The sequence below is a fragment of the Morone saxatilis genome, unplaced genomic scaffold, assembly GCF_004916995.1.
Source record: "Morone saxatilis isolate NCDOM2014 unplaced genomic scaffold, NCSU_SB_2.0 Contig12, whole genome shotgun sequence".
NCBI lineage: Eukaryota > Metazoa > Chordata > Actinopteri > Moronidae > Morone > Morone saxatilis.
The window spans coordinates 19653050-19677868 of record NW_023339674.1 but is presented as its reverse complement, the minus strand read 5'-3'; the positions used below and the strand labels follow the sequence as shown (position 1 = coordinate 19677868).

The window sequence follows — 24819 nt, the reverse complement described above, 5'->3', positions numbered from 1 at the left end:
GGATGGAGGGGGAATGCCGCATTCAAATGTTGTTCATAAACGACTTCTGAAGAGCTTTTGGTCGCAAAAATTGACAGAAACGAAACGGAAACATAGCAGTTCTTTAAATAATTTTACACGAAGGTAACGAAACCGAAAATTACTAATAATTAAAATAACTAGTATTAATACTAAGTACTAATACCGTACAGTACTGCTAATTTGTGCAAATGTTTAAGCGTTTGTGCATTCTCCGCCTTTGATATTGAGGGGGGGGGGGGGGGTTTTTTGTAAATCGCTGTTTTATTCACCTTGTTATTGGGTGGCCGTGATTGCGATATTTCCCACAGTGCTTGAATGTAGCAAAAAGCTCCCGTGACGGAGCATCGGCAGAAAGCGGCAGGGAGCCTGCCCAGCAATCGAACTCGTACCGTCGCAGGACAGAAAGGTGTGCCAATACCGCTCCTTTAGACGGGGTATAGATTGATGTACGGAGACGGGCTTGTTAAAGATAATGCCTTTGAGACGCTTTGAAGTGATAGTACATCTTTCTCTCGCTTGGTTCTTTGGCACCAGGGCAAGTCAGTTTGCATCCCCATTGCTACAATTAGCTAGTTTGGCGTTAGCATAGTGGCGCTATAGTGTTTTAGGTTAGCGACAGCTAATTAGCTTTCTTTAAGTTAAGAGAGCTAACGAGACTTAGCTTGCCGGTTAGCTTCTCGTGTCAGCTTTATTGTTCAGATTGATGGTCTTTCTGACTTACATATTCAGTTGCTACTGTGGAAACGGTACTGTCTGTAAATTACAGTTTAACGGTGGTGTCAGCTCCTGAATGTGTTTGCTCCTCTTTGAATCATTTGACAGCTCCGTGTCAGCGGAAGATATGGAGACCGCCGGGAGGATAGTAGCCACACCGGACGCCTTGGACTTTCACCTGTGGAAAACGTAGAGAAGTGTGGAGTTTTGGGACCAGTCGGTTCTGTGTCAAGCAACCAGCAGCCTGTACAGGCACCGGGGGGGTTTGTACTAAAGACAAGTGGTCATGTTTCAAGTGGAGACAGCCAGCTGGAGAGGGACAGCAGAAGAGCCTCATCTGCCCTTGTAGCCACTTATTATTAGCAATTTGTACAGTACTGATATCGTGTGGAGAGATGATGTTGCTGTGTTTGCATACAGGAGTTTAATAGGCCCCTCATGTCTTAAATTAGGTGTTGACGTGAATGTTTAGAAAATATGAGATCAGGATGAGAGGCAAAATAACAGGTTGCAGCCCGCCAATTCTTTTCCATCTCTAGTCACTGTAAAATGCTTTGTCTGGCTCTTGTTTTGGTCTGTTAGATTGGCTTATATTGGGGGGGTGTGTGTGTGTGGTGTGTGTGTGTGTGTGTGCGCGCTGCCTGTGGCTGCCAGGTTGCTGTGATGAATCTCCTTGCTGGGTGGCCACTGACTCGGACAGGAGGGGATGGGTGGGGAGACAATGAGGAGGGAGGGAGAGAGGGAGAAAGGTGCTCCTGTGGAAGAGTAGAGTTGATGTGATGAGATGGACTGGGGGATGAGGGGAGGGTGGGACGGGGTCGATGTCTGTGACAGTGCCAGTAAGAGGAGGGGGTGAGAGGAGGTTGGCGATGCGACAGAAATGATTAGAGGCAGGTTTGAGGGAGAGAAGCACATTCCTGTGGGGGAAGTGGCTCTGGCCTGGTACTGTGCTTTCTGGTGGTGTAATAAAGGAGGAAGACGAATGATAAACAGTGAGCAAGGTCCTGTGTCCCTGTGGGTAATCTCCTTGTTGATTTATTCATGTTTCATGTCTACAGGTAAAGAAAGTGGTGGTCTGTTATTATTTCGGGCCGGCCTATGCCTAAAGAAAATGCTTAGTATGTCTAACTAAAATCAGGGAAAACACTAGCACATATTGTATGCTTACCTAAGTAAATGTATAATTAATTATACTGGGAGGGTCATAAATCATTTGTTATGACGTATTAGGTTAATTTTTTTAGTGAACTGATACAAACCTTATAGATTTGGATGAATGTTTTTTTGGATCAAGCAATTTTTCATCTCGTCGTGTCTCATCTGCAGTGGAAGTGAAACCTCGCTTGCCAAAATACCCCAAGCAAGCTAAAATAGTGCATGATATTCATCAAAAAAATAATCAGAGCCACCTGTCAGATGTATATTCGGCATTCTGTGATTCATTTGAGCATCTGAAACGGGAGATGGGTGCAGTGGTTAAATGTCAGTGTAGTTAATTCAAGAAACAATTTTAAGTTAAGACGCGTTTAGGAATGTGATCTGTGAATTCATTGTTGCAGTGTATGTTTATACACTGAACCCCGACCTTCAAACTTCAAGCTTGTCCTCTTTTTAAGAGACTGGGAAGCAGCTACTAAAATATCATGATAACATGTCACAATATTTTATTCTAATTTCTTCCTTTTTTTTTTTTTTCCGTTTGTACAGTTTAAGGTTTTTAGGTCCAGTTAAATCATTGTCTTCTTCGAGTGGTACAGCGCCATCAGTAATCTCATTAGCCGATGAAACATGACAAAGAACATCTGAAATATCATGTCTCATGAAGGCTATGAGCACTTAGTAATAACAACACAGTTTAATTTCAAAATTGATGAGATGTTCTTCTAACACTCAATTATATTTAGAAAGTATATTTAGAGAATTTGAATGAAATCATTTTTTTTCTTTCCCTATTTTTATTCTTTCTAGATCATTTGGCTAAAAGGACATATTTATACTTAATTAGTTATGGAAACTGCACAATGCTGTTCATTCACTGGAGGGAGGGAGACGACGGGGTTCTTTATAATCTGTGTGTGCACCTAAAAGCATCATGTAAGTATCTGTGTCAGGGCATCAGCTTCATGCCTTTAGAAAAATCTCAGACGTTGCTTTTACTGCCGGCGATTTTATTATCCTCTCTGCCAGTCACAACACTGGCAACTGTAAAAATACACACCACCAGCAGACACATTGTAGTGCTCGTCAGTAGAGGGTCAAATGGTATTTCCCATAAGGTGATGAGAGCAAAACCAGTTGTTGAAAGAGAAGAAATAAAAAGGAGCAGCCGTGCAGACTTGTCACTGTGGTACAGTGGGATGGTGGGGAGTGTGTGCTTGTTGTAGACATGGTGGTGGAGATGATGGTTCCTGGCCCAGCATTTGTATGTGTCCAATAGAAAGCTCTTTGTTCAGTCTTTGGTCTGTGAAACAAAGTACCACATTGTCAGTATCTTTGTGTGTGTATAATGAATAGGTACATATACTGCATTACGTTTCCGCCCGACTATAATTAGCCTCATCTAGAATCACCGTCTACGAAGCAAGTGGATTATAGAAGAAATTCAGAGCTCTATGTTTGCTGTGAAACAGTATTGTCATTTTGCATTTCTGCCGAGAGACAAACAGCTCCTGTAACACCAGAAAGAAGCACAGCGCAGTACTGGGTCAATGTGGCTGTCAAGGTCCGTTCAGTAGTGCGTAACTTCCAGACTCCTGGCTCTTGGATTGTGATGCACCTCTGCCTTTTGGAAAACTGTGCTCATGTAAAGTTATGATGTATGTGACAGCAAGTGCAGTCTTCTTATTAAAATGGTTTGATGTCATTTAAAAGCAGAGGAGATGATTCGTATTACAGAACACAGAGGGAGAATTTGACACTGAAGAATGACGTGTTTTGTATTGAGTAGTTTTGTGGTGGCTGGAGAGGCTAAAAGAGGCTTTGTGATGAGTATTACCATTCAGATTAGCATATTAGCATTTGTTGTTTTATTTCTTATGCTTATGGTATCATATATACATTGATTCAGTGACTGTAGGTGATCTGTGTTATGTGGTGGAAAAGGAAATTGTTCATGTAAACCTTTCCATATTGAGACACTTGGTGCAAGGGTTTGTTTGCTATTCATGTGCTGAGATTTTATCACTATTGGCAACGTGGTATTCCTAATTTCTGTCTTGGCTGTGTGCTGTCAACAACCACCCGCGCACACTCTCACACAAACTATTCTTCATTGTTCCCTCATTAATCACCATTCCTCTGCATGTCTTTGGTTCTCACAATTATAGAGCAGAGTCATGATGGGTCAGTGGTGTGATGAAGCCTTCTGCAGCACAGCATCAACACTGTGATGAATTTGAGTGTGACGCTCGAGTGGACAGATGGCTCGAAAACACACTGAACCTATGGCAGGGAGATGCCATTACCTGCTATGTCCTGTGTGTGTGTGTGTGTAGGCTTGTGCACTTATGCTTCATGAGCATGTAGGGAACAAAAACATAAAGGCTGTCCTCTTTGAGACCTATCTGCTTATCTTTATCAACATCTCCTGCATTGCACTTAATAATAGAAATCTTCTTTTACTGACAATGGCTCCTGCTTCATTGATTTGCTGCATCTTTGTCCTTGATGTTTTGTATCATTGTAGTAGAAGTATTGTAGTGTTGTTTGTTCACGCAGATCAAAACCTACACTACAGTTATTCTCCAGGGCTCAGTAGTGAGCACACAGGAGTATACCAGCTACAGTAAATCTGTGGTTATGTGTCAGAGCAGATGGAGAATCTGCCATGTTTTTTCACTTGCATCCCTCTTCCCTTCCTCCCGTTGGAAAGTGACTGTAGAGGAGGCTAATGACCTTTGGCAGTGTCTGCCAAGAGGACGCCATCCTCAGGTGAAGCCAGGTGGTTCAGGCGTGTTGCCACCATCTGTGGATGCAATTAGTTGCTTCAGCAGCAAGAAAAACGCTACCGTTTCAAGGGATGTGCATTTTATGCTTTCTTTTTAAAGAACCAATTAATAATAGCCAATTACCGTTAGTTAGTTAAACGAACTGCTGCATGTCAGCCGTGATTTCTAGGAGGAGACAGGCGGTGGTTCTTTGTGAGAAGATTAAAGCAGCAAAGTGAACAGACGGTTTTGTGTCTCGTGCTTTGATAATAAACCTAGGCAGGACAGACCAGCGCTGTGGATTGGATAAGGAGAGGTCTGCGATCACACAGTGGTCTGCGGTAATGATCGGCTGCTGCTTTGAACTCCGATATCACAGCCTCGTTTACAGAAAGGGTGGAAAGGAGCTGACTAACAAAAAACATCCTAATGATAATGCTTTTCTGGAATGAAGGCGTGATAATGATCCATAGAAGGAACCTGCCAAGTCGCAAACACAATAACACCTTCATATTTCATCAGCTCTGTCATGCAGCACTGTCTATATTCATGTGTTGAAATTAAAGAAAAAAGGGCTCACAGCCTATTTTTGTAGTTGCAGTGGTTTTCATTCAGACCGCTTTGAAAGGGCAGAGATTCTCATAAGAAGCTAAACACGGCATGTTAGTGGAGTACAGAGACCTACCAGCTAAGAAAAAGTGAAATTCTCCCATACTGTACCTGCGCCTATAGCCGTCTCTCACACACCTACAAATGTCACCTGACTCTTTGACCTCATTAACACCCAGCCAGCCGTGTTCAGAGTCTCGTACAGTAAGGGGAGACAGATAATTGTGTTGCAGGACGGCAGACGGGAGAGAACACCACCTGAGACTCTGCTTCCAGTAGGCATTGACTTGGTATTGATGTTCCTCTCTACAGCTGCAATAGCACCATCGTACTGTGTGACCCGTACTGGTTCCTACAGCATTAATCACCCTCCCTTGTTTGACAGCCTAAACTTCTCTTGAACTTCTTCTAGAGGAAGACTGAGATGACGACAGAGAGTTGAGGGATGGAATGAAACTGGGCGGACACTTTAGGCAAATACAGAGAGAGAAATGAAAAGAAAGAAAGCGAGAGAATGACTGCTGGTGGATGAATTGATGTGAGCAGGCTTCAGGGGTAAAGACAAGGATCAGAAGCTTGCTGAATAGATTTTTTTTCCCTGTGTTGCTTGTCAGACACTTAGTGCTGGCTGCCAGCGGTTTTAGTTCAGTGAGCGTGTGTGTGTGAGTGTCGTGTGTGTGTGTGTGTGTGTGTGGATGTGTGTGTGTGGAGATTAAAAAAAAAAACAGAGAGAGAGAGGAAAAAAAAAACAGGCGATTTTTGCAGAGTAGTGCCTAAACCTCTCTGCTGGCACTGCCGGGATTAGAGGTGTCTGTTTAATTAATGCTCCCCTTTTCACTTCTTTTATTTCCCTCTCTCACACTCATCCTTTATCTCCTTTCTCTTTGGCTTGCTCCTTCTTGTTCTCCATGCACTCAAGTACTCAAATTACTCAGAGCTGTACTTCAGAGAGCGCTGTTTTCAGGTCATTGCTTTCTCTGTTGTTCAGGTTTTCGAGGTGAACTGTCTTCTACGTGCGTTTGTCTATTTGTTAGTGATAAAAGAAGCTCTTTTCTCAAGGTAACCAACTCTTTCCTCCAAACAAGAGCTCAAATAAGTTCATTTGTCCTCTCTCAGCTGGCCTGTCATCTCTGACATGCACTGTTGTGTAGTAGGGGTGTAGTTGGAAACATTTCTCAAATGGACTTTGTACAAATCCCCTCATGACTCAACATTCATCCACAGATTGTATGAATTCTTCTGACCTTTCTCCCTTTTATTCTTTTCTTCCTTCTTTATTTCCAGGCCCTCCACCAGTTGTACTATGATCCCAATATAGAAAACAAGAATCTGGCCCAGAAATGGCTAATGCAGGCTCAGGTCTCGCCTCAAGCCTGGCAGTTCTGCTGGGCCCTACTCAGCCCAGATAAGGTACAATGTACACACACACACACAAAATGGAAAAGCATCCATGCATCCATCTTGTTTTGTTTCACAGGTGCCAGAGATTCAGTACTTTGGTGCTAGCGCGCTTCATACCAAGATCTCTCGCTACTGGTCGGACATCCCCACGGACCAGTACGAGTCTCTGAAGACCCAGCTGTTCTCCCAGATTGCCTGCTTCTCTTCCGGCTCCAAGATGGTGCTCACCCGGCTATGTGTGGCCCTGGCCTCTCTGGCACTCAACACAATGCCCGAGGCCTGGCCTGGCGCAGTGGCAGAGATGGTGCGGGTGTTCCAAGAGGAGGGGGGCGGGGTGGATGGGCGGGCACGCTGCCTGGCATTGCTAGAGCTGCTCACCGTCCTGCCCGAGGAGTTCCAGACCAGCCGCCTGCCGCAGTACCGAAAAGGACAGGTACGTCTGCAGTTGTTGCCTTCTCCCGCCTCTGCAGGTGGTGATGGCCACCTGTCCCAATATTCACAGGGTTTCTTTGGATTAATTTGTTCATTAATAGGTATCAAACCTTAGTACTTAATCATAGTATAGTGTATATATAGTACATACCTCTCTAGCACAGAGATTGTCAAGTACCTAAGCTGGCAGTACATGCTTAGTCAGATTACTTATTCATTAATGAAATATTTCCAGATACATAATCTAAATCATAATTTAACTCATATTAGACTATTTAATGCTAGGTATCAAGAAAGCATCATATTGCTGCCAAAAAATCGTATTGCCACCAATGTAGAAAGACTTAAAAACAAGCCTTCTGATTAGGCAAAGGAACATATTACACATGAGTGATACACTGGAAGTCTGACCCTCCTTATCATCGTCCCTCTAGGTTCGGGGTGCCCTGGGCCGGGAGTGGGGGTCAGTGTGTCCCTTACTGCAGCAACTGCTGCGAAGGACGGACAGCCCCGGGGCGGTGAAGGCTCGCGTGCTGCGCTGCCTGTCATCCTGGGTGCTGCTGGATGTGCCCCTCAGCGAGAGCGAAAGCCTGGTGCACGACTGCTTCAGCGCCCTGCCTGACCCAGAGCTCTTCGACACAGCGGTAGAGGCAATCGTCAACGCCATCTCACAGCCTGACTCTCAAAGGTGTGTACAAATGTTTGCCAGTGTGTGCACTCACACTGGCAGGCCAACCCCCAAGAAAAGGCTGAAAAATGAAATAACGATCCTACACAGCATGAAAGCTTGTCATGGTTTTGACTGGAGAAATTACACCAGAGCAAAAATGGAAAATGGAGATATTTCCAGATATATGATCTAAAGAGGGAGTAAAGAAGAGAAGGGGCGAAAAGTGAGAGGCAGAACAGAATAAAAAAAGATGCGTTTGCCAAGGGCAGGAAACATACAGGGTAGGCACTGGAAGGGCATCGGGAAGGGATGGAGAAAAGGAGGGAGGGAGGGATTGATACAGGGCAAGTTGACAGCCAGGGGGAGGAGAGCGGCATTTCTCGGTTGGCTGGCGTTGCTATGGTTACAGAGCTGGGTAGAGATGTCATCATGCCCTGGTTGATTCAGACATGGCAGGCACCCATTACCCCTCCCCTAGAGAGAGAGAGAGAGGGAGAGAGAGAGAGAGGGTGGGGGTGACGGAACGAGGCAAAGAGAAGAAAGGGTACTAGGAGAAGGAGGAGGGCAGGGGAAGGTGTGAAAGTGTGCAAGAATAAAAGACTTCATCCTCCATACCTCTGCACCTCTTCTCACACAAGAGGGTCTCAGATCTGTGAAGTTGCTGCTGACAAGTCAGTTTAAACACACTCACATTATGCGGAGGGGAGGGGAGGGGAGGGGAGACGATTAATGGCAGTGGAGTTACAGGTAGAACAGCCTCAGCAAGTGTTGCTGGGCTCCTTTTAGGATAGAGTACATTAATGAGAGATGGGATTCTTCAGATTGTCTTTTCTGGATTTCAGTTGTTTTCACAATTGTCAATTTTTTTAAAATTCAATTTCCTTTTCCGTCTGTCTCTCGTTTCATGTCACACTGATCACAGCCCTGCATGTTTGCCAGTTTGTCAGGTCCTCCCATAAATCTTGACTCGTCTCTGGAGACACATTTGGCCTCTGTTTTTGTCAGAGCAGTGTGCAACTTATGGGTATACATTTGGCGTGTTTATGTCTGCGTCTGTGAGAGGAGGGAAAGATATTAATCTATTAGAAAACCCGGTATTAGCTCCACCCTCTCTACGAAGTCATACCCCACCTTTTTTCCATCTGTAGATTCTACCGTTTTTGTTCATCTATTTTATCTTTTCTCTGCCTCTTGTTTCTTTGTGCTCTTCCTTTCCCCTTTCTCTCCTCTCACTATCAGTACTAAGCCCTCCTCCCTGTCTCTTGTTCTCTCCCTCTGTTTAAACACATTACAGTCAACTCATTTGGGGGGATGCTATTGGTCCAGCTGCATCCTGTTGCTAGGCAACCCATTTCCCCTGTCTCGGAGTGTTGCAGTAATTGCAGAGGGGATCAGAGGTGGGGGATGGGGGGGAGGTGGTGGAGGGAGAGAATAAAGGAGGAGTCAGGAAGGAGGCAGAAAGTATATAACAGCAGGGCAGGGAGCGAAGGAGGAAAGGACAGGCAACTATGAGTTAGGGGAGAGGAGACTGCAGCAGACCGTCTCCAGAATGGCATCTTTTATAAGGGAAATGGGGAAACATACAAATCCATTCTGCCTTTTTAATTGTATCACATACACACCAAGTCTCTTTTCCTAAGCTAAGAGTGTATGACCTGCATTTGCAAAGCACCTTGTTAAAAATGAATGATCTTCTGAGTGCATGAGTGCAATCTGCCACTCACATTTACACACACAAATACACACAAGCAAATTGCAGTCGGCCCCTGCGCTGCTCTCACGGGGGTTACTCAGGCAGCCGAACACAGAAGATGTAGGCTAATACACACACAGGTATGGGTTTATTAGATGGAGGCCAGATTCATACACAACACATCTCAGCAGGGTGGAGCTCTCGTCTGAGAAGGCTGAGTCAGTGTAGGCTGCTGAGCTGGGGACTTAGCTTTATAACGCTACGCAGAACCATTATCTGGCTCCTCGGCTCCTAAGGGGGCCTGAGGGAAATTTAGAATAATAAATGCTTCCAGAACCGCGGTAAGACATGCATTTAACCTGCAGAGCAGAGGATGCATTTTTTCTGGGCACTTTTTTGTTTGGCTCGTATGGTTCTATAAGGAATTACATTAATGCTGAAACAGTAAGTCAATTAAGTGATTATTCGAAAGACAGAAACTTAATTGCCAATAGTTTTATTAATCAAATAAAAAATGCCAAATATTTTCTGGTTCTAGCTTCTCCTTGAGAGGATTTGCTGTGGCGCTGTAAACTGACCCTTCCTAAGTCCCGCTCCCTCCTGCTCTATACTCGGTCAGAACCTCCATCAACTTTCTTCTTCCCTGTACTCAGATATGCCATGTGCTAGGTGACATATATTTACATATATATATATATAGTAACTAATGATTGATTAGATTAGCTAGTTTTTAGTGTTTTGCATTTCTTAACTGATGGTGTAACTATATACTGCGTATGTTGCTTTTATCTTTTAACCATCCTCAAAATTTGGGGTGGGGCTTAGGAAGGGTCTCGGGTTCTGATTGGACAAAATAAGTAATCTGAAGATGTTGCTTTGGTTTCTGAGAACTTTTTTGAGATTGGTCTTTGGTAATTTGGGGGTATTTTATTGGGTAAATGATGAAATGATAAATGATCCTTCCCTGTTGAAGTCACACAACCTTGCTGTGTCATTGATGAATATTCATCGATCTGGACCCATGTCCTTATTGATGTTTTCTTGAAAGATGAAGCACCTCCTGCATACCACAAACCCCCCTGGGACTAACACACATGATATTGTTCACATCTATAGTATTTACACATGCACATAATATCCTCAGTGGCATTCACACGCACACACGCTTGCCCTTTATCTCCAAATGTCACCACTTCACTTGCTGTCATTAAGGATGACGGGAAGATGTTGTCTGATGTTGCCATATGACCAGATCTGAGCCTGTGTTGCAGAGTATGTTTAACCATGTGTGTTCCCTTTTGTGTGTGTGTATGTGTGTATGTGTGTGTGTGTCAGCACATGTGTGTGTTTTAGCCGGAGTGAGGGAATTATAGATGGCTGAGACAGCAGGAAGAAGACAGAATAATAACTGACAGCAGCAGCGCAGCTCTGAGCAGGAGCTTTGAATAGATTTTCTGGTTCCCTGGTAGATGTGTGGGTTTTTTAGGGTGGGTGTGCTGGATCAGAGGTTGGACTGACTTGAACTGAGATTTGATTTGAAACAAACACTTGTCTTGAGAAGGAGCAATAAATATATCAACTTAGCTCTGAGCGGTGTGAGTCAGTTATATATTCACCAGTGGAGGCTCCCTGGTTGTGCATGCCATGTTTTTCTCACTTGTACAGCACTGTGTTGGTTTTAAACTCCTTTCCTTTAAACTAACTGGACTCCTAACTGTCAATTCTCATCTTTTTTTGTCTGTGTTTGTGTGACCATGGATTGTAGATATGTGAACACTTTGCTGAAACTGGTTCCTCAAGTGCTGGCTCTACAGGAGCAGCTCAGAGAGGCTGTTCAGAATGGAGACATGGAGACCTGCCATGGTATCTGCCGTATCGCCGTTACACTGGGAGAAAACCACTCCAGGTGTGTGGGTTGGTGTGTGTGTGTGTTTATTATTATGTACGTCTGTATCAGTGTGAAGATTTTATTGGACATTTATCTTTTAATTGAAATATGCTATTGAAGCAACACATATAAAATGTGTTTTGACCAATCAACAATAACATCTTGGCCACTTCCTTTCCTGACATATATAGTATGACATATATAAGTAGTCTGCTTGGAACAATAATGTGTTTTTTACACAAAAAGTATCATTTCCACCTTAAAATCCCTAAAGAGGCATCTACCCCTTCTACCTGATTAAAAATACCAGATTCTATAAAAATGCACAAATACTTGTATAAGTTGCATACTGGACCAGGATGGACATTCACAGTATTTGTGATGTCACAAATCATGCTTGAAGGCCCTTTAAAGCAGATTTTCAATGAGCAAAGAGAAACTTTCCCCTTTCAGCACATGAATGTAAAGACATCCTTCTAGTGTCAAACTCTGCACAGTAAATCTCAAACATCAAACTGTAGGAGCAAGAAGAACATTAATTCATAAATTAACATTAACTTGCACTAAAACAAATGATGCAATATTCTGTCCAGTGTCTCACTATGCGGTCTCCACTTACACCATGCCTGGTTTTTATGTGTTGCTGGCTCTCCTGATTGAATGACACAAAGAGAGAAAGTTGCTAGTTTATCAACTGCACTGGACAGCTGCTAAATTTAAAAAAAAAAATCTCTCTCTCTCTCTCTCTCTCCCCTCCACCCACCTCTCTGTCTAGGACTCTGTTGGAGCAGGTGGATCACTGGCAGAGCTTTTTGGCTTTAGTCAATATGATCATGTTTTGTACAGGTATCCCCGGCCACTACCCGGTCAATGAGACCACCAGCTCGCTCACACTCACCTTCTGGTATACACTACAAGTAAGGAATGTTAAAATCTGACCCTATCCTATACTGCACTGTTGTATTTACTGCTACTACTGTGGTAGTTGTACAAATGAAGGGTAGTGTATATTTTCCAACTGGCATGATTTTCCCTATAACCTTTTCTAGGCACGTAGAGTCAGTCCACAAAATAACCTTTGCTTATTGTAGTGTGGTGAGGCTCGATAGGCACTTGCTTAAACCAGTTATCTTTAAATAGACTGTATAAAAACACTAACTCTCCCTGCACACCCTGATTGAGTGAATGTGCTACTCACTTAGGTCTCACTGGTCTTTTGCTACAGTTTTCAAATAATAAAATATGATGGCTTTCCTGGAAACAATTTTCTTTTTGTCATCTAGGTTATCCAACATAATTGATTTCTTGGTTTGTGCAAGCACGCAATGTGTATTTCCACTATAGATAATCTATAGTGTGGTTGTTCTCTCAGTGATAAATGAACGATAGATGTTGTAAAATATACTTGGGTTCATATCCTGTGTGAGCCGTAACAGATTCTTTTAGTTTGTAAAGTGCATAAATAATTTTATGGTCCAAACCCAAGACTTTTTTTTTTTCTCCTTACTCCATCCTCAGGATGAAATGATGTCATTTGAGTCGGATAAGCAGGCAGTGTATCTGCAGGTCTACAGGCCAGTATATTTCCAGCTGGTGGATGTTCTGCTACACAAAGCCCAGTTCCCCTCCGACCAGGAGTACGCATCCTGGTCCTCAGATGAGAAAGAGCAATTCAGGATCTACAGGTATGTGTGAGTGTGTTGTATGCCTGACCCTGCCTCTGACTATTGTACATGTCTATTTCCACTGTGCACTGTTGTGTGCAAGTATTTCAGTGACAGTCTAAGTGCTTCAGAAATTACCCACTGACAGGATGATTGGTCAGCATATGCGTGTGTTTTACTCTAATAGACTGTCACTGGACTGGCAGCTGAGAGGGCAAAACCCATCTGGCAGATAGATTAACAGATAACATTTCAAGACTGCGTGCCCCTAAAATGTCTGTTTGTGCATGTCTGTTCTTCAGGGTGGATATCTCCGACACACTCATGTACGTGTACGAGATGCTGGGAGCAGAGCTGCTGAGTAACCTGTATGATAAACTAGGGAGACTGTTGACTAATGCAGAGCAACCCACATCATGGCAGGTGGGTGAGACATACATGGACGAGCAAAGAGAAAATGTGAACTATTTTCTGTTTCTTTGAGTGTTGCACAGAAGCCAGTCCTTAAAATGTGTCATACTAGATTTAATAAACCGTTTTTCAACACAGGTCCACACGTTTAAAAAATATATTAACCAGATTTAAACTACTATTGGAATCTGGTTTTCACTTTTTCACTACTTTTTTTTTTTTTTTCATTGCTGAAATGCCATTTTATCATCAAAGACATGCTCAGAACATACACTGACTGTATTCTCCTTTTCCAGCACACAGAAGCCTTACTGTATGGCTTCCAGTCCATAGCAGAGACGATAGATGTGAATTACTCTGACGTCATCCCAGGCCTGATAGGACTCATCCCCAGAATCAGCATCAACAATGTCCAACTAGCAGACACAGTGATGTTCACTATAGGTGAGACACTATAAGTTTCATGGGTTAATTAAAAGGATCTTGGCACACATTGCTTAAGAGTCATTTATAGATATCACAGGCCCAGCAACACACATTGTTTCTCAGTCTGTATCTGAACTGTTAATCTCCCACTAGGTGCTTTGGCTGAATGGTTGGCAGACCACCCAGTGATGCTCAGCAGTGTCTTGCCCCTGGTGCTTCAGGCTTTGGGGAACCCAGACCTTTCTGTTTCTTCTGTCTCTACGCTCAAGAAAATTTGTAGAGAGTGCAAATATGACCTCCCACCCTACGCAACCAACATAGTAGCTGTCTCTCAGGTATGTGTACACATGTATACCTCTTCTATCTATTATGATGATGTTTTTTTCCACCCAGTTGACTTCAGAGCCAATAATAATCAGTTTTAACATTTTTCTTCTGCACTCTATCAGCCATGGTGTTGCAGACTTTTGTGATATTCCTGTTTCCAGTAATAATGATTTCTCTTTGAAATGACTTCAGTTATTATTATTTTGGAGTTACTTTTTATTGCTAATTTGGGCGTGTTTTGCTGTGCTTTCATAAGAATAGAACCATCACTCTGACTTTGTTTTTTCTCTCAAGGAGGTGCTTATAAAGCAGATCCACAAGGTCAGTGTGTGCTCTCTCTCACATTCACTTTTTCTTTTTGTCTTGGCACTCAGTTCAGAAGTGACATTTAAATAAGGAATGCTGTGAAAGAATTATGTAACATGTTTGCCTGGAGTCTAATGATAGCATGTGTTTATGGTCTCTTTATAACACTTTTATGTGACTTCAAGCTCACTGCTTACCTGAACTGAACCTGGCATCATCTTTTCTTGCAGACAAGTCAGTGTATGTGGCTGATGCAGGCTCTCGGCTTCCTGCTTTCCGCTCTCCCTGTGGAAGACATCTTAAGAAACCTTCACTCTCTCATCACCCCTTACATTCAGCAATTGGAGAAGCTAGCGGATGAGACGGTGCGTACACAGACCAACATATAGCAGTACACACACAAAAACACAGGAGAGGCACAGTTGGACTCTGGCCAATAGGAACAGGCCTTGTGTCTGTGTGGTGTCACTGCAGTGGAACATTTCTCTGCGGGACCAGATTGGATTTGACCCTGCACCATGGGCTAGTGACTCACATGGAAGTAGCAAAGACACACTTTCTCTCACTCGTGCAAACACACACACACACCGCAGCAAGAGAGACGATAAATTGAGAAAATAACAAAATGCCTACAGAGACACATTTACAGTAGGTCATGCTTTTACATGTGCATGCACACAGTCGTGCAAAAGGAATCTTTTACCCTGTTTAAATGTCATGTCCAATAGAGCCTAGAGTTTCAGAATGTCATGCTGGATGGTGCGAATTTGGAGCAGATATTATCTAAAAAAAACACACTTTGATATCTACTGTATGTGTAGATAACGAAGTGGAAATTCTCCTGATCCCTTGTTCTAAAACCTTGGGTGAGGTGAATAGAGATGTCAGCTTACATGAAGCTTTTCATTTCTCTCTGCGTGTCTAAGTCCCCGTTTCACCCCTACCCTTCACGCAACACACAGCCACACACTGTCTCATCCATCCTCTCTGACTTCCTCCCTATCTTATTGTTTTCTGTCTAGCTTTTTGATGTATTGGCATTACATCAGACTAGGAAATCAGGTGCTATGTCTGGAGCCGGACAAATAGTGGCACCTAGTGGGAGACCTTCAGGTTACATTACATCTTGGGGTGAATGACCATGATGTCTGATGGGTCTGACTGCAAACACTGAGGGAGTCACTCTGATTTGGCTTCAAGCATCATGTGCACACTCTGTTCTTACAGGATGACTATTGTACAGTGAAAGCATCAACATTATGAGGGGAGAGATGAGAGTTGTGGCTGTGACACTCCTCTTCGCAGTCTTTGCACTCTTTTGCGTCACCATGGAGACAGAGCAATGATTAAATGCTGCCAGTGAAACCCTAATTAATCATTTTACCTGCGGGAGATGTGTGTGTGTGTGTGTGTGTGTGTGTGTGTGTGTGCGTGCGTGTGCACATTCTGATGCGTGTCATTTAGAAAAGTGGTATGAGAACGAGCCATTACCTTCTTTCTGTCACATTGCTGAAATACCTCAAAACCTGCTCATTGACATGACTATATTTTTTGTATACTAGGGTTAAGGTTTAAAAATATTTGTCTACCAATTATTTTGTTGATTAAATAATAATTATTTACTCTCTCTACTCTACTCTCTAACCAAAATCGCACAGTGTTCAATTAACTGTCTATGTAACTTATTCATTCATTTCACAAAAAGCATTATTATTGCATCCATAGGCAATACAATGAAAGAAGACTATACAAGAAAAAAAAATAAAACAGTTTGTAGCAGTTTAGCTTCACACAGTTGCATAAATATTACAGCAAGGTATTTGGGCACTCAAGAGGATAGCAGCATGGTAGCAGTCTAGCTTTTACAGTCTGTTTAACTTCAATATGTCAGCAGTTATTTTTCAAGGCAGGCAGACGATGCGCTAAATGAACAAGATGGATAGTGGGGTTAGGTTGTATAGTAGCAAATTCACAGATAAAATAATCTGTTTCTTCTTTTTCTTTTTCTGCTTTCAGCCTAATCCTTCCAATAAGTTAGCCATCATCCACATCTTGGGGCTGCTGTCCAACCTCTTCACCACGCTCGACATCAGCAAGCAGGACGATGAGTCAGCGGACGGCTCAGCACCACCTGTCAAAACAGCCCCACCTCCACCTGGACCAAACCCAGTCAGTCACCACACACCATCGTCATTGTCATCAGAATCAGAATCAGAATCAGAAATACTTTAATAATCCCCGTGGGGTTGGGTGATGGGACGAATGCATTGACTATCAGCAGCAGGCTGAATCTATGGATGATAGATATTTACTAACACAAACAGTATGTCCCATTGAAAGGCTTCGTTATCCACTACACTGCAGTTTGGTAGTTGAGAAATGCAGCAGGGCACATGGTGCTTACAGCACCCACCACTGCTTAATACATCGGTTGTCACTGGTTAGAGGGGTGAGCGTGGCCAAAGGGAAAATCAACCGTCAGTCAACTGCAGTCATTCTGCTGAATTCGCCCATGTGTAATTGCTGATGTCTGCTTGTTTATAACTTTTTATTCATTATTTTTTGAATGAGGTTTATTTGTGTTTTTCAGGTGGTGGTGGTTTTGCAACAAGTGTTTGCTCTCATACAGACTGTACTCAGTAAGTGGCTCAACGACTCGCAGGTTGTAGAGGTGAGTCATCGCCATGTGCGGCCACATACTGTCAAACCTCTGCTTTCTAAGAAATCAGTCCAAATAATCACTTATACATGTCAGTAGAGCTGATCTCATGTCATCCCTCAGGCTGTGTGCGCCATCTTTGAGAAGTCGGTGAAGACTCTGCTCCATGACTTTGCTCCCATGGTGTCTCAGCTAAGTGAGATGCTTGGGCAGATGTACAGTACAATTCCCCAGGCCTCAGCCCTTGACCTTACACGACAGGTACACACTCACGCATGCACATACACACACAAGCACACATTAGTATTCTTTATTGTTACATGCATTTTAAGATTTGTCATAAAAAGGCTACGTATGAGCTAATCATTTATGCACCAATGAGCCCAAGGTTAATGAGAATACAGTATACGTTTGTTACAGTATATATCCATGACTAAACCAGCCACCTAAACTAAATTGCCCAAGTGATATTATTTTAACAATTTACTAATCCAACTATAATAAATATGATAATACTTTGCAATTTTAGTGACACTGTGTGTGTGTGTGTACATGTGCCTATGCAGTTATTTTCATCTTTCTTTTAAACTGTGGTTTCTTTAAGAGAAATCCAGTCAAAACAGGTAGCGTTAACACAGATTACTGCTAGAGAAACTTAATTTCCTGACCATTTATGTGTGGTTTTTACATGTGCACATGAATCATAGCAGTGGATCTTTGCATTCAGATTAAATCAATCCAAAATCCAACTGGAACTGAAAATCACGCTAAAGTAAAGTCAAATGAGTCTGTTTCCACAGCTGAACAGTACATTTATTAATATATAGGCCCACGTCACAAATCACAAGTCTAGTCAGAAAACGGTAGGTTATTTGTAAAATTCCGACTCATTTGCGCAGTCAGAAAAAAAAAAACTGTGTTCTCACTACAGAGCTTGTTTTCTCACTACGCTGTCAGTCCAAATGCTATGACAAAAAAATAAAAACTGCATGCAGTAGTGTTATATATTACTAATACACTTAAAACATACCAGGGTGGGTGGGGTAGGACTCTGATAGTAACCAGCTGTATGTAAACAGGCTTCACAGTAATCAGGTTTCTGCAGTGCATGTGAAGACATTCAGTGGTTTTGTGATGTAGCCTGTTTTCCTTCCAATAACCTGATTTCTTGTGTGCAAGTTAACACGGTGAATGTCTGACGTGAAGTCCTGCTGTTTTCAGATGGTGCATATATTTGCCAGTGAGACAGACCACTTCCCACCCATCAAGGCTCTGTTTGAGCTAGTTACCTCGGTAACACTGTCCATCTTCCAGCAAGGTAGGGGGTCCATCAGGGGCGGGACTGTGAATACTGTCAAATGTGTCTGTTCATATCAGTGGTAGACCTTTTGAATGTTTCTGATCATATTTGATTTCACAGGGTCCAAAATCATATCTTGGTGTAGCAGAGAAAAGGAATGAAACTGTAAACAAATTTGTAAAAAATAAAAGAAAACAAATAGTTAAAATTGTGTATATTATGGTGATATACTCCCATGTCCTACTGCAATTGTACTTGAAGACTGGCATGCTGTTGTATTTCCAGACCATAAAACAGCTTAGCCTGGGGACCACAAATAGAAAAAATGACAAAAGGTTAGAGGTGATTTGACTCTGTTGTCACAGTCGACCTTTAAACGTTTGCTCTCATTACTCATTAATGCAAGAGGAACCACAAAGTGGTCTGTCTGCTTGATGTGTTGAAGTAAAAAAGTCTCAAATGATCATTTTTATTAATGCAGACTTGTGTATCCAGTGATTGTTGATTGCAGTGTTTTCTATACTTATCAGACTAGTATTTGCATTTGCTTTTTATTATTATTTATTTATTTCAATTTACTGTTTCAGTGTTTGGGCTGCATGAAATTTACTTTGATTTTATAAAGTGTTCAAAGTTGATCGGACATTTTTTTATGTGTGTGACCCCGGGGCCAGACTTAGGTTCTGATTTTCACTCAGCATAAGATGGACATGAATAAGATGATATAATTTCATCCACTACACTTAGGTTAGAGTACTTGTACTAGCTCTGTCTGCTGCTCCCCTTCCCTTTGTGTTGTCCCCTTTTTCCCCTCCTCCTTTTCTGCTTTGACTGGTTAAGTAATGGCTGCCTCTCCTCCTGCCTCTAAACTCTTTCTTTTCTGAGCAGGTGCCTTTCAGTAGACAGTATCAGTTCAGGATACAGTCACAGCACAGACACCACTAGCTTATTCAGTTGGCTGACATATAACATAGCAGGGCGGGCCAGCTCAATACAACTTGGATTAGAGTAAGGCTCTCCATCACAGCCCTCTGAATAAGCCCTGTATTCTCTCCAGGGGAGAGATGTGTGTGGATGAGGGGTTGGAGGGGGATATTGAGCAGGAAACTTGTTTGGAGTCTGGGAACAGCTAAAGCTGGGCGCTTACTACAGACGTTTGTTCTGTTTCATAACAAGTTTGATGTTGGAGTCCTTCCAACATCAATCTTAAGCCATCGGAGAAAACCATGTTTGAAAGTCAGGAATGTTGATGTGAATTCTTCAGTCCAGAAGCTTCTACAGGAAATGTGTGTTTAATTGTGCATCATTTGCAAACTGTCCTACTTTAAAAAGTCTCGTAGTCTGTGTCCAGCATAAGGGAGGTAGTGATATCAGAACCTATCCTGATCTTTGAGTGTGATTCATACTGATGGCTATGGGTTCACCTTTGAAGCAAAGGGGATCTTATCGACCAGCTCTGAATGGACCCTTTACAGAAACCTCCTCCCCAGAGGCACTTCTTTCAGTCTGAGAGGAAATGTGTTGCTTGTTGTTTGATCACGTCAATGCTAGCAGTACCTCCTGGGAAGGAGGTAAAAAGGGGGGTTCATTCAGGTTTGGTGCCCCTTTTCCTCCAAACTGTAACAGTAACAGAGGTGCCTCCTGGGTTCCCACTCCAAACCCACTTTTGTTTTTTTAGGTTTGTTCTTTTTCTCTCGTTACTTCTTTCTTTTTTTCTCTCCAAACAGACCCATGTCTTTGTCTTCTGCCTGTTTTTTGTTTTTGGTCGGTCTGTTCTTCCAAGACTCTGCCAAAGCTTCATATGCCCCCCCTCCCCTTCTCCCCTTCGTTCCTTACTCACGTGTGAATTATTTCAATGAAATATTTTTGAGTTCTCTTTTATTTCCACATGACTGTTGAATCTATTCAGTTGCTGTTTGTATATTATTCTTATTCTCTTATGATTTCTTAAGTTTCATCTTTATTATATTTTAGGACCCAGGGATCATCCTGATATTGTTGATTCATTTATGCAACTCCAAGCTCAGGTGTGTTTTTGGTTTCTTATTTCATTCACTTTGGGTTTCTCTCTCTCTTTCTCTCTTTTTCTAATTTCTCCCTGTTTCTCTGTCCTCTTCTCCCTCTTCCTCTTTCTGTTCTTTGTTACTGGGCCCTTAGGTGTCCCATCACATAGGCGAGGCAGTGGAATGAAACATGAGGGGAACGTTTGAGACAGAGACGCCTGTCTTTCCTCAAACGCGTTTGATTCTAACAGTCACCTCACCACACAAAGTACATACAGGGTTTCCATTTTACCTGCAGAGACCACCTGAATCAGTCTGATATGCAAACCAAGTATACAAAGCTTTGATAATACACCAATCTTTATCATGTATGTTTATCATTCTTACGAGTAACACTCACACTGTATTCAGGTAGTTTAGGCAGAGATCTTGAATGACTTCTAAAAATCACACTACTGTATTATTTTTATATAATTTATTAACAATACTATATAAACTTGCTGGCATAGTTAGATGAAGACATTGTACTTCCAAAGACCTCTCAGTGGCTAAGAAAGATAATGACAGTATTTCCCCCCCCTTTTTTTTGCTAGATGACGATGCATTTTTTACATTTATTTTATGTTGGAAAGATGTCAGGAAATTCTCATGTTTCACAGAGAGGGCCGTGTAAACCTTCTATTAATAACTATATTGATTTATTATGCAGCTCAACAGGCTGTTGATGAGTGCTTGTGTGTGGACATATGCATGGAAATCCACCATTTTGAGCACTTTTATTTTTACTAAATCTTTTCCCTTTTTTTTGTAAAATCAACATCGGGGCATTTGCTCTTTGAAAAAAACATCAGCACCCTCAGCACCTTAGATGAAATATTTCAGTTGATGCAGCACTCTTGGGAAGATGATGTAATGGCGTCAGTTATAGCGTTGTGGTCCCAGGTGACTGGTTAGTCTCTGAGCCCAGTCCTCCTCTGAAATCATTCCAGCCCAGAGCCAATCAAAGCCCAAATGAATTAATATTCAACTAATATTAATCAGTTCAGACAAATTGGCTGATGGCTCTTCTGTTTTATATTTTTGTCTTCCGTCTTCATTCTTCTTCCTTTTGTTTTCTATCTTTGGATAGATCTGACCTTCATCTCTCTCCCTCTCCCTCTCTCCCTCTCTCCTCTCCTCCATCCTGAATGAGTTCATTATTACGAGATGAGTTGTATTTCTCTTTATCTGCACATGTTAATTACTTACACACTTCTGTTGCATATTCAATCCAGTCAACCAAAAACAAGGAAAAGTAATGTTTCAAATATAATTGATTTCAAGAAACAAAACCATCATTGCCTTTAGTTTGACTTAAGTTTCCAATGATTTCAAAGTTTGAGTTTTTGCAATTTTGTTATACCTACTGAGTTCTGCATTGGAGGATCTCTGTATGAGTTTGGATATAGTTTTTCCTAAACAGATGGAGAGAGTATTATAGCCTGGTAGGCAGATCTGTTCTCAGTCCTGTGTTGCTGTCAGATCCGGCTACCAGGCTGAGCGGGTATTGTTGATAGCAGTATTTTGAAGGAGCTTATGCAGTGGAATGTGGTGAAGCAGTACCGATTGGGTCGGGCCGACAGAAACATACTCTGTTTAATGCTTTTATCTGCCTCTTAGGCCCTCAAACGGAAGCCCGATTTGTTCTTGTCTGAGAGCCTTGACGTGAAAGCAGTGTTCCACTGTGGTAAGTTTGCGCATTGTTTACATAAATACACACACCGTCCCTACACTCTATTCTGGGTGTTTTGCTACAATTCCTGCAAAATATGTGCCTGTCAGTACAAAGTACAAACTGTGAATGTTTGACACCATCCTCCAGTAGTTTATTTATGTTTCTGACTCCCTCTGCCACCTCTAGGAGTTCTGTCACTCAAATTTCCTGAGGCTCCGACAGTCAAGTCAACATGCTTGTTCTTTGTAAGCACACACACACACACACACAGACATACACAACTTGAAACCTTTGAAAATATGCATGTTTATAAATGAGTCATTTTGCTTTAACTGTGCTGACTGTCTCTGTGTTTCTGGCATAGACTGAACTGTTACCCCACTGCTCTGACGTGCCTCCACTGGCCAGAGTGGTACAGGAGGACGGCAAGCTGCTGATCCAGGCTGTACTGGAGGTGAGAAGCACCACATTACACATTTCCACGTCACGCCACAGAAAAGTTGTATTCATTTCACTGACGCTGCAGTTGGCTGAATTATCACACATAAACTTTTCTTCTTCTCTCATTGTAATTAAGTCCCTGCTGTCTCCCCGCTTTCTCTAGGGCATCGGGGGCGGGGCATCTCGGAGCCTGATGGACCAGTTTGCAGAAGTGCTTTTCTCTCTGAACAAGCACTGCTTTTCTCTGCTCGCTGTGTGGTTGAAGGAGGCGCTGCAGCCTCCTGGGTTCCCGTCATCACGGGTCACAATTGAACAGAAGGACAACTTCTCACATCAGATACTCAGGTAAGGCTGGCGGACATTTGTTTACAGGCTTATTTCGCTAATGAGTCCATTCAGTTGGTCATACACGTGATTTTCCGCATATATAATGATATGTATTTGTTCTCTTTACTGCCTCCCCCATCATGCAGAGAGCGAGTGAACAAGAGGAGGGTGAAGGACATAGTGAAGGAGTTCACACTACTGTGCAGAGGGCTCCATGGTACAGAGTACGCCGCTGAATACTGAAACTCTGCCCTTGAACTCTCACCTAACCGTGACCTCTGCCCTCAGCGCAAAACAGCTGGATGCCACAACAATACAGTTCTCACAAACCCCCATCAGTGAAGATATCGTGAAATGATTGTAATGATAACCCACCCCGCCGCAGGACAAGACATGGAACCATTCCAGCACAGACCTACCATCGGATTAATGGACAGATATGAAATCCCCGGTGGCTTTAGGGAGGCCCTCCTCTCTGCTCTGATATTTTTTTTTCTGTTCTGAGATTGATTGTTTCTCTCTCCCTCCCTCCTCTTATTTAAAGGTTGTTTCTTTAGAAGAGCTTCGAGCAGCACTCCCAGCATGCTGCCTCACGCTTCCTTCTATCTCTGTCTTGTTCTGCCTTTCTAGATCTTCCCGTGGTTCCTAGGCTGTTACCTGGTGATTAGCATCCATATGAAATGGTAGTGGTATCGTACGTAGCTACTTGACATTATTTTTCAAAATAAATCAAATTAATTATATAAATGTATATGTATACACATATAGAAAGATGGTGGTTGTCAGTCCTGCTGCTGCTAATGGGAAGAGAGAAGGTCCAATGTCAGGAGGGGATTCTGCAGGAAAGATTACATTAATACAATTATAATTACTCCCACTCGTGCCCCTGAGATCTCTGCGTTTGCCAAATTATCATGAAATGTTTTGTGAATTTGTCCTTTTTTTTATATAGATGCCTTTTTGGGGGGTATGAGTGGGGAAAGAAAGCTTAAAACCACATAACTGGACTCAAAACAGTCTGCTCTCTTGCCCAGCCCTCTGTGTATAGGGCTGTTAGTACCTCATGTACATACAGTCCCACCCATACTGCAGTCTCCTCGGGTTGTAGGGAGTGGTTTTTATGCATTGGTCCCTTAGGTAAAGCAGGACTACCCAGAATGAAGGCTGGAGAGGAATTATGGTAGCTGAAGGCACAAGATGGAAACTGAGAAGGGAACAGAGTATGGAGGGGTTAATAATCCTCACGATGGACTGCTTAGTCACTGTAATCGTGCAAAAATATTAATCAAGTTGTGCATATTAACAGTTATTGCTGAACACTTCTGTGTATTTGAGTGTATGCGTGTGTTCATACCTGTATGTTTGAGAGGTTGTGTGTGCACAGATGTATCTTTTTCCACTTGTTCAGTGCACTTATATTGGACCTACAGTACACATCCATAACTTCCTCCTATCTTTTTAACAAAGAGCCCATTCATTTCTTCACATCACGCTCATTCAGACTGCTCTTTTCTTAAACACTGACCAGGCATGTCCAGTATTTCACCTCACCGGCAATCACACCCATCTATTTAACGTCATTATCAACTGGAATGACCAGCCAGTGGTAATCATTGACCAGACTCATCTATCTATCTGTTATTGACACCAACTACTGCGCCTAACAAACTGCTTGTGAACAAGCCACCCAAATCCTTTCATCCATCTGGTCACTGCCTTGGAGAGGACCGAGAAGGATTAGAGTTCAGTAACAAAACATAAGATCTCTGAGAAAGTTATTCAGCGTTTTGCAACAAGAATTAACACCGACATTCTGTGCTCATCCATTATGCCAGAGACATTATTGGTGAAGCGATGTGACGGCTGTAAAATACACTGTCTGGTGAA

At 42.5% G+C, this 24819-nt stretch overlaps 1 protein-coding gene across 1 annotated transcript; it reads left to right on the top strand.

The window, feature by feature from the left end:
- The first annotated feature begins 831 nt into the window (after nucleotides 1-831).
- On the top strand, nucleotides 832-24813 carry LOC118322410 (importin-13-like). The gene is made up of 22 exons (XM_035654081.1): nucleotides 832-931; nucleotides 6553-6680; nucleotides 6748-7104; nucleotides 7538-7791; nucleotides 11232-11372; nucleotides 12130-12271; nucleotides 12873-13039; nucleotides 13321-13441; nucleotides 13726-13873; nucleotides 14009-14190; nucleotides 14477-14503; nucleotides 14719-14853; nucleotides 16505-16657; nucleotides 17079-17159; nucleotides 17271-17408; nucleotides 18369-18465; nucleotides 20422-20474; nucleotides 22110-22176; nucleotides 22351-22409; nucleotides 22529-22618; nucleotides 22769-22950; nucleotides 23079-24813. Exons 2-22 carry the CDS (start codon nucleotides 6618-6620, stop codon nucleotides 23173-23175), a joined length of 2754 nt encoding a protein of 917 aa, XP_035509974.1. The 5' UTR covers nucleotides 832-931; nucleotides 6553-6617; the 3' UTR covers nucleotides 23176-24813.
- Nucleotides 24814-24819: the final 6 nt, after the last annotated feature.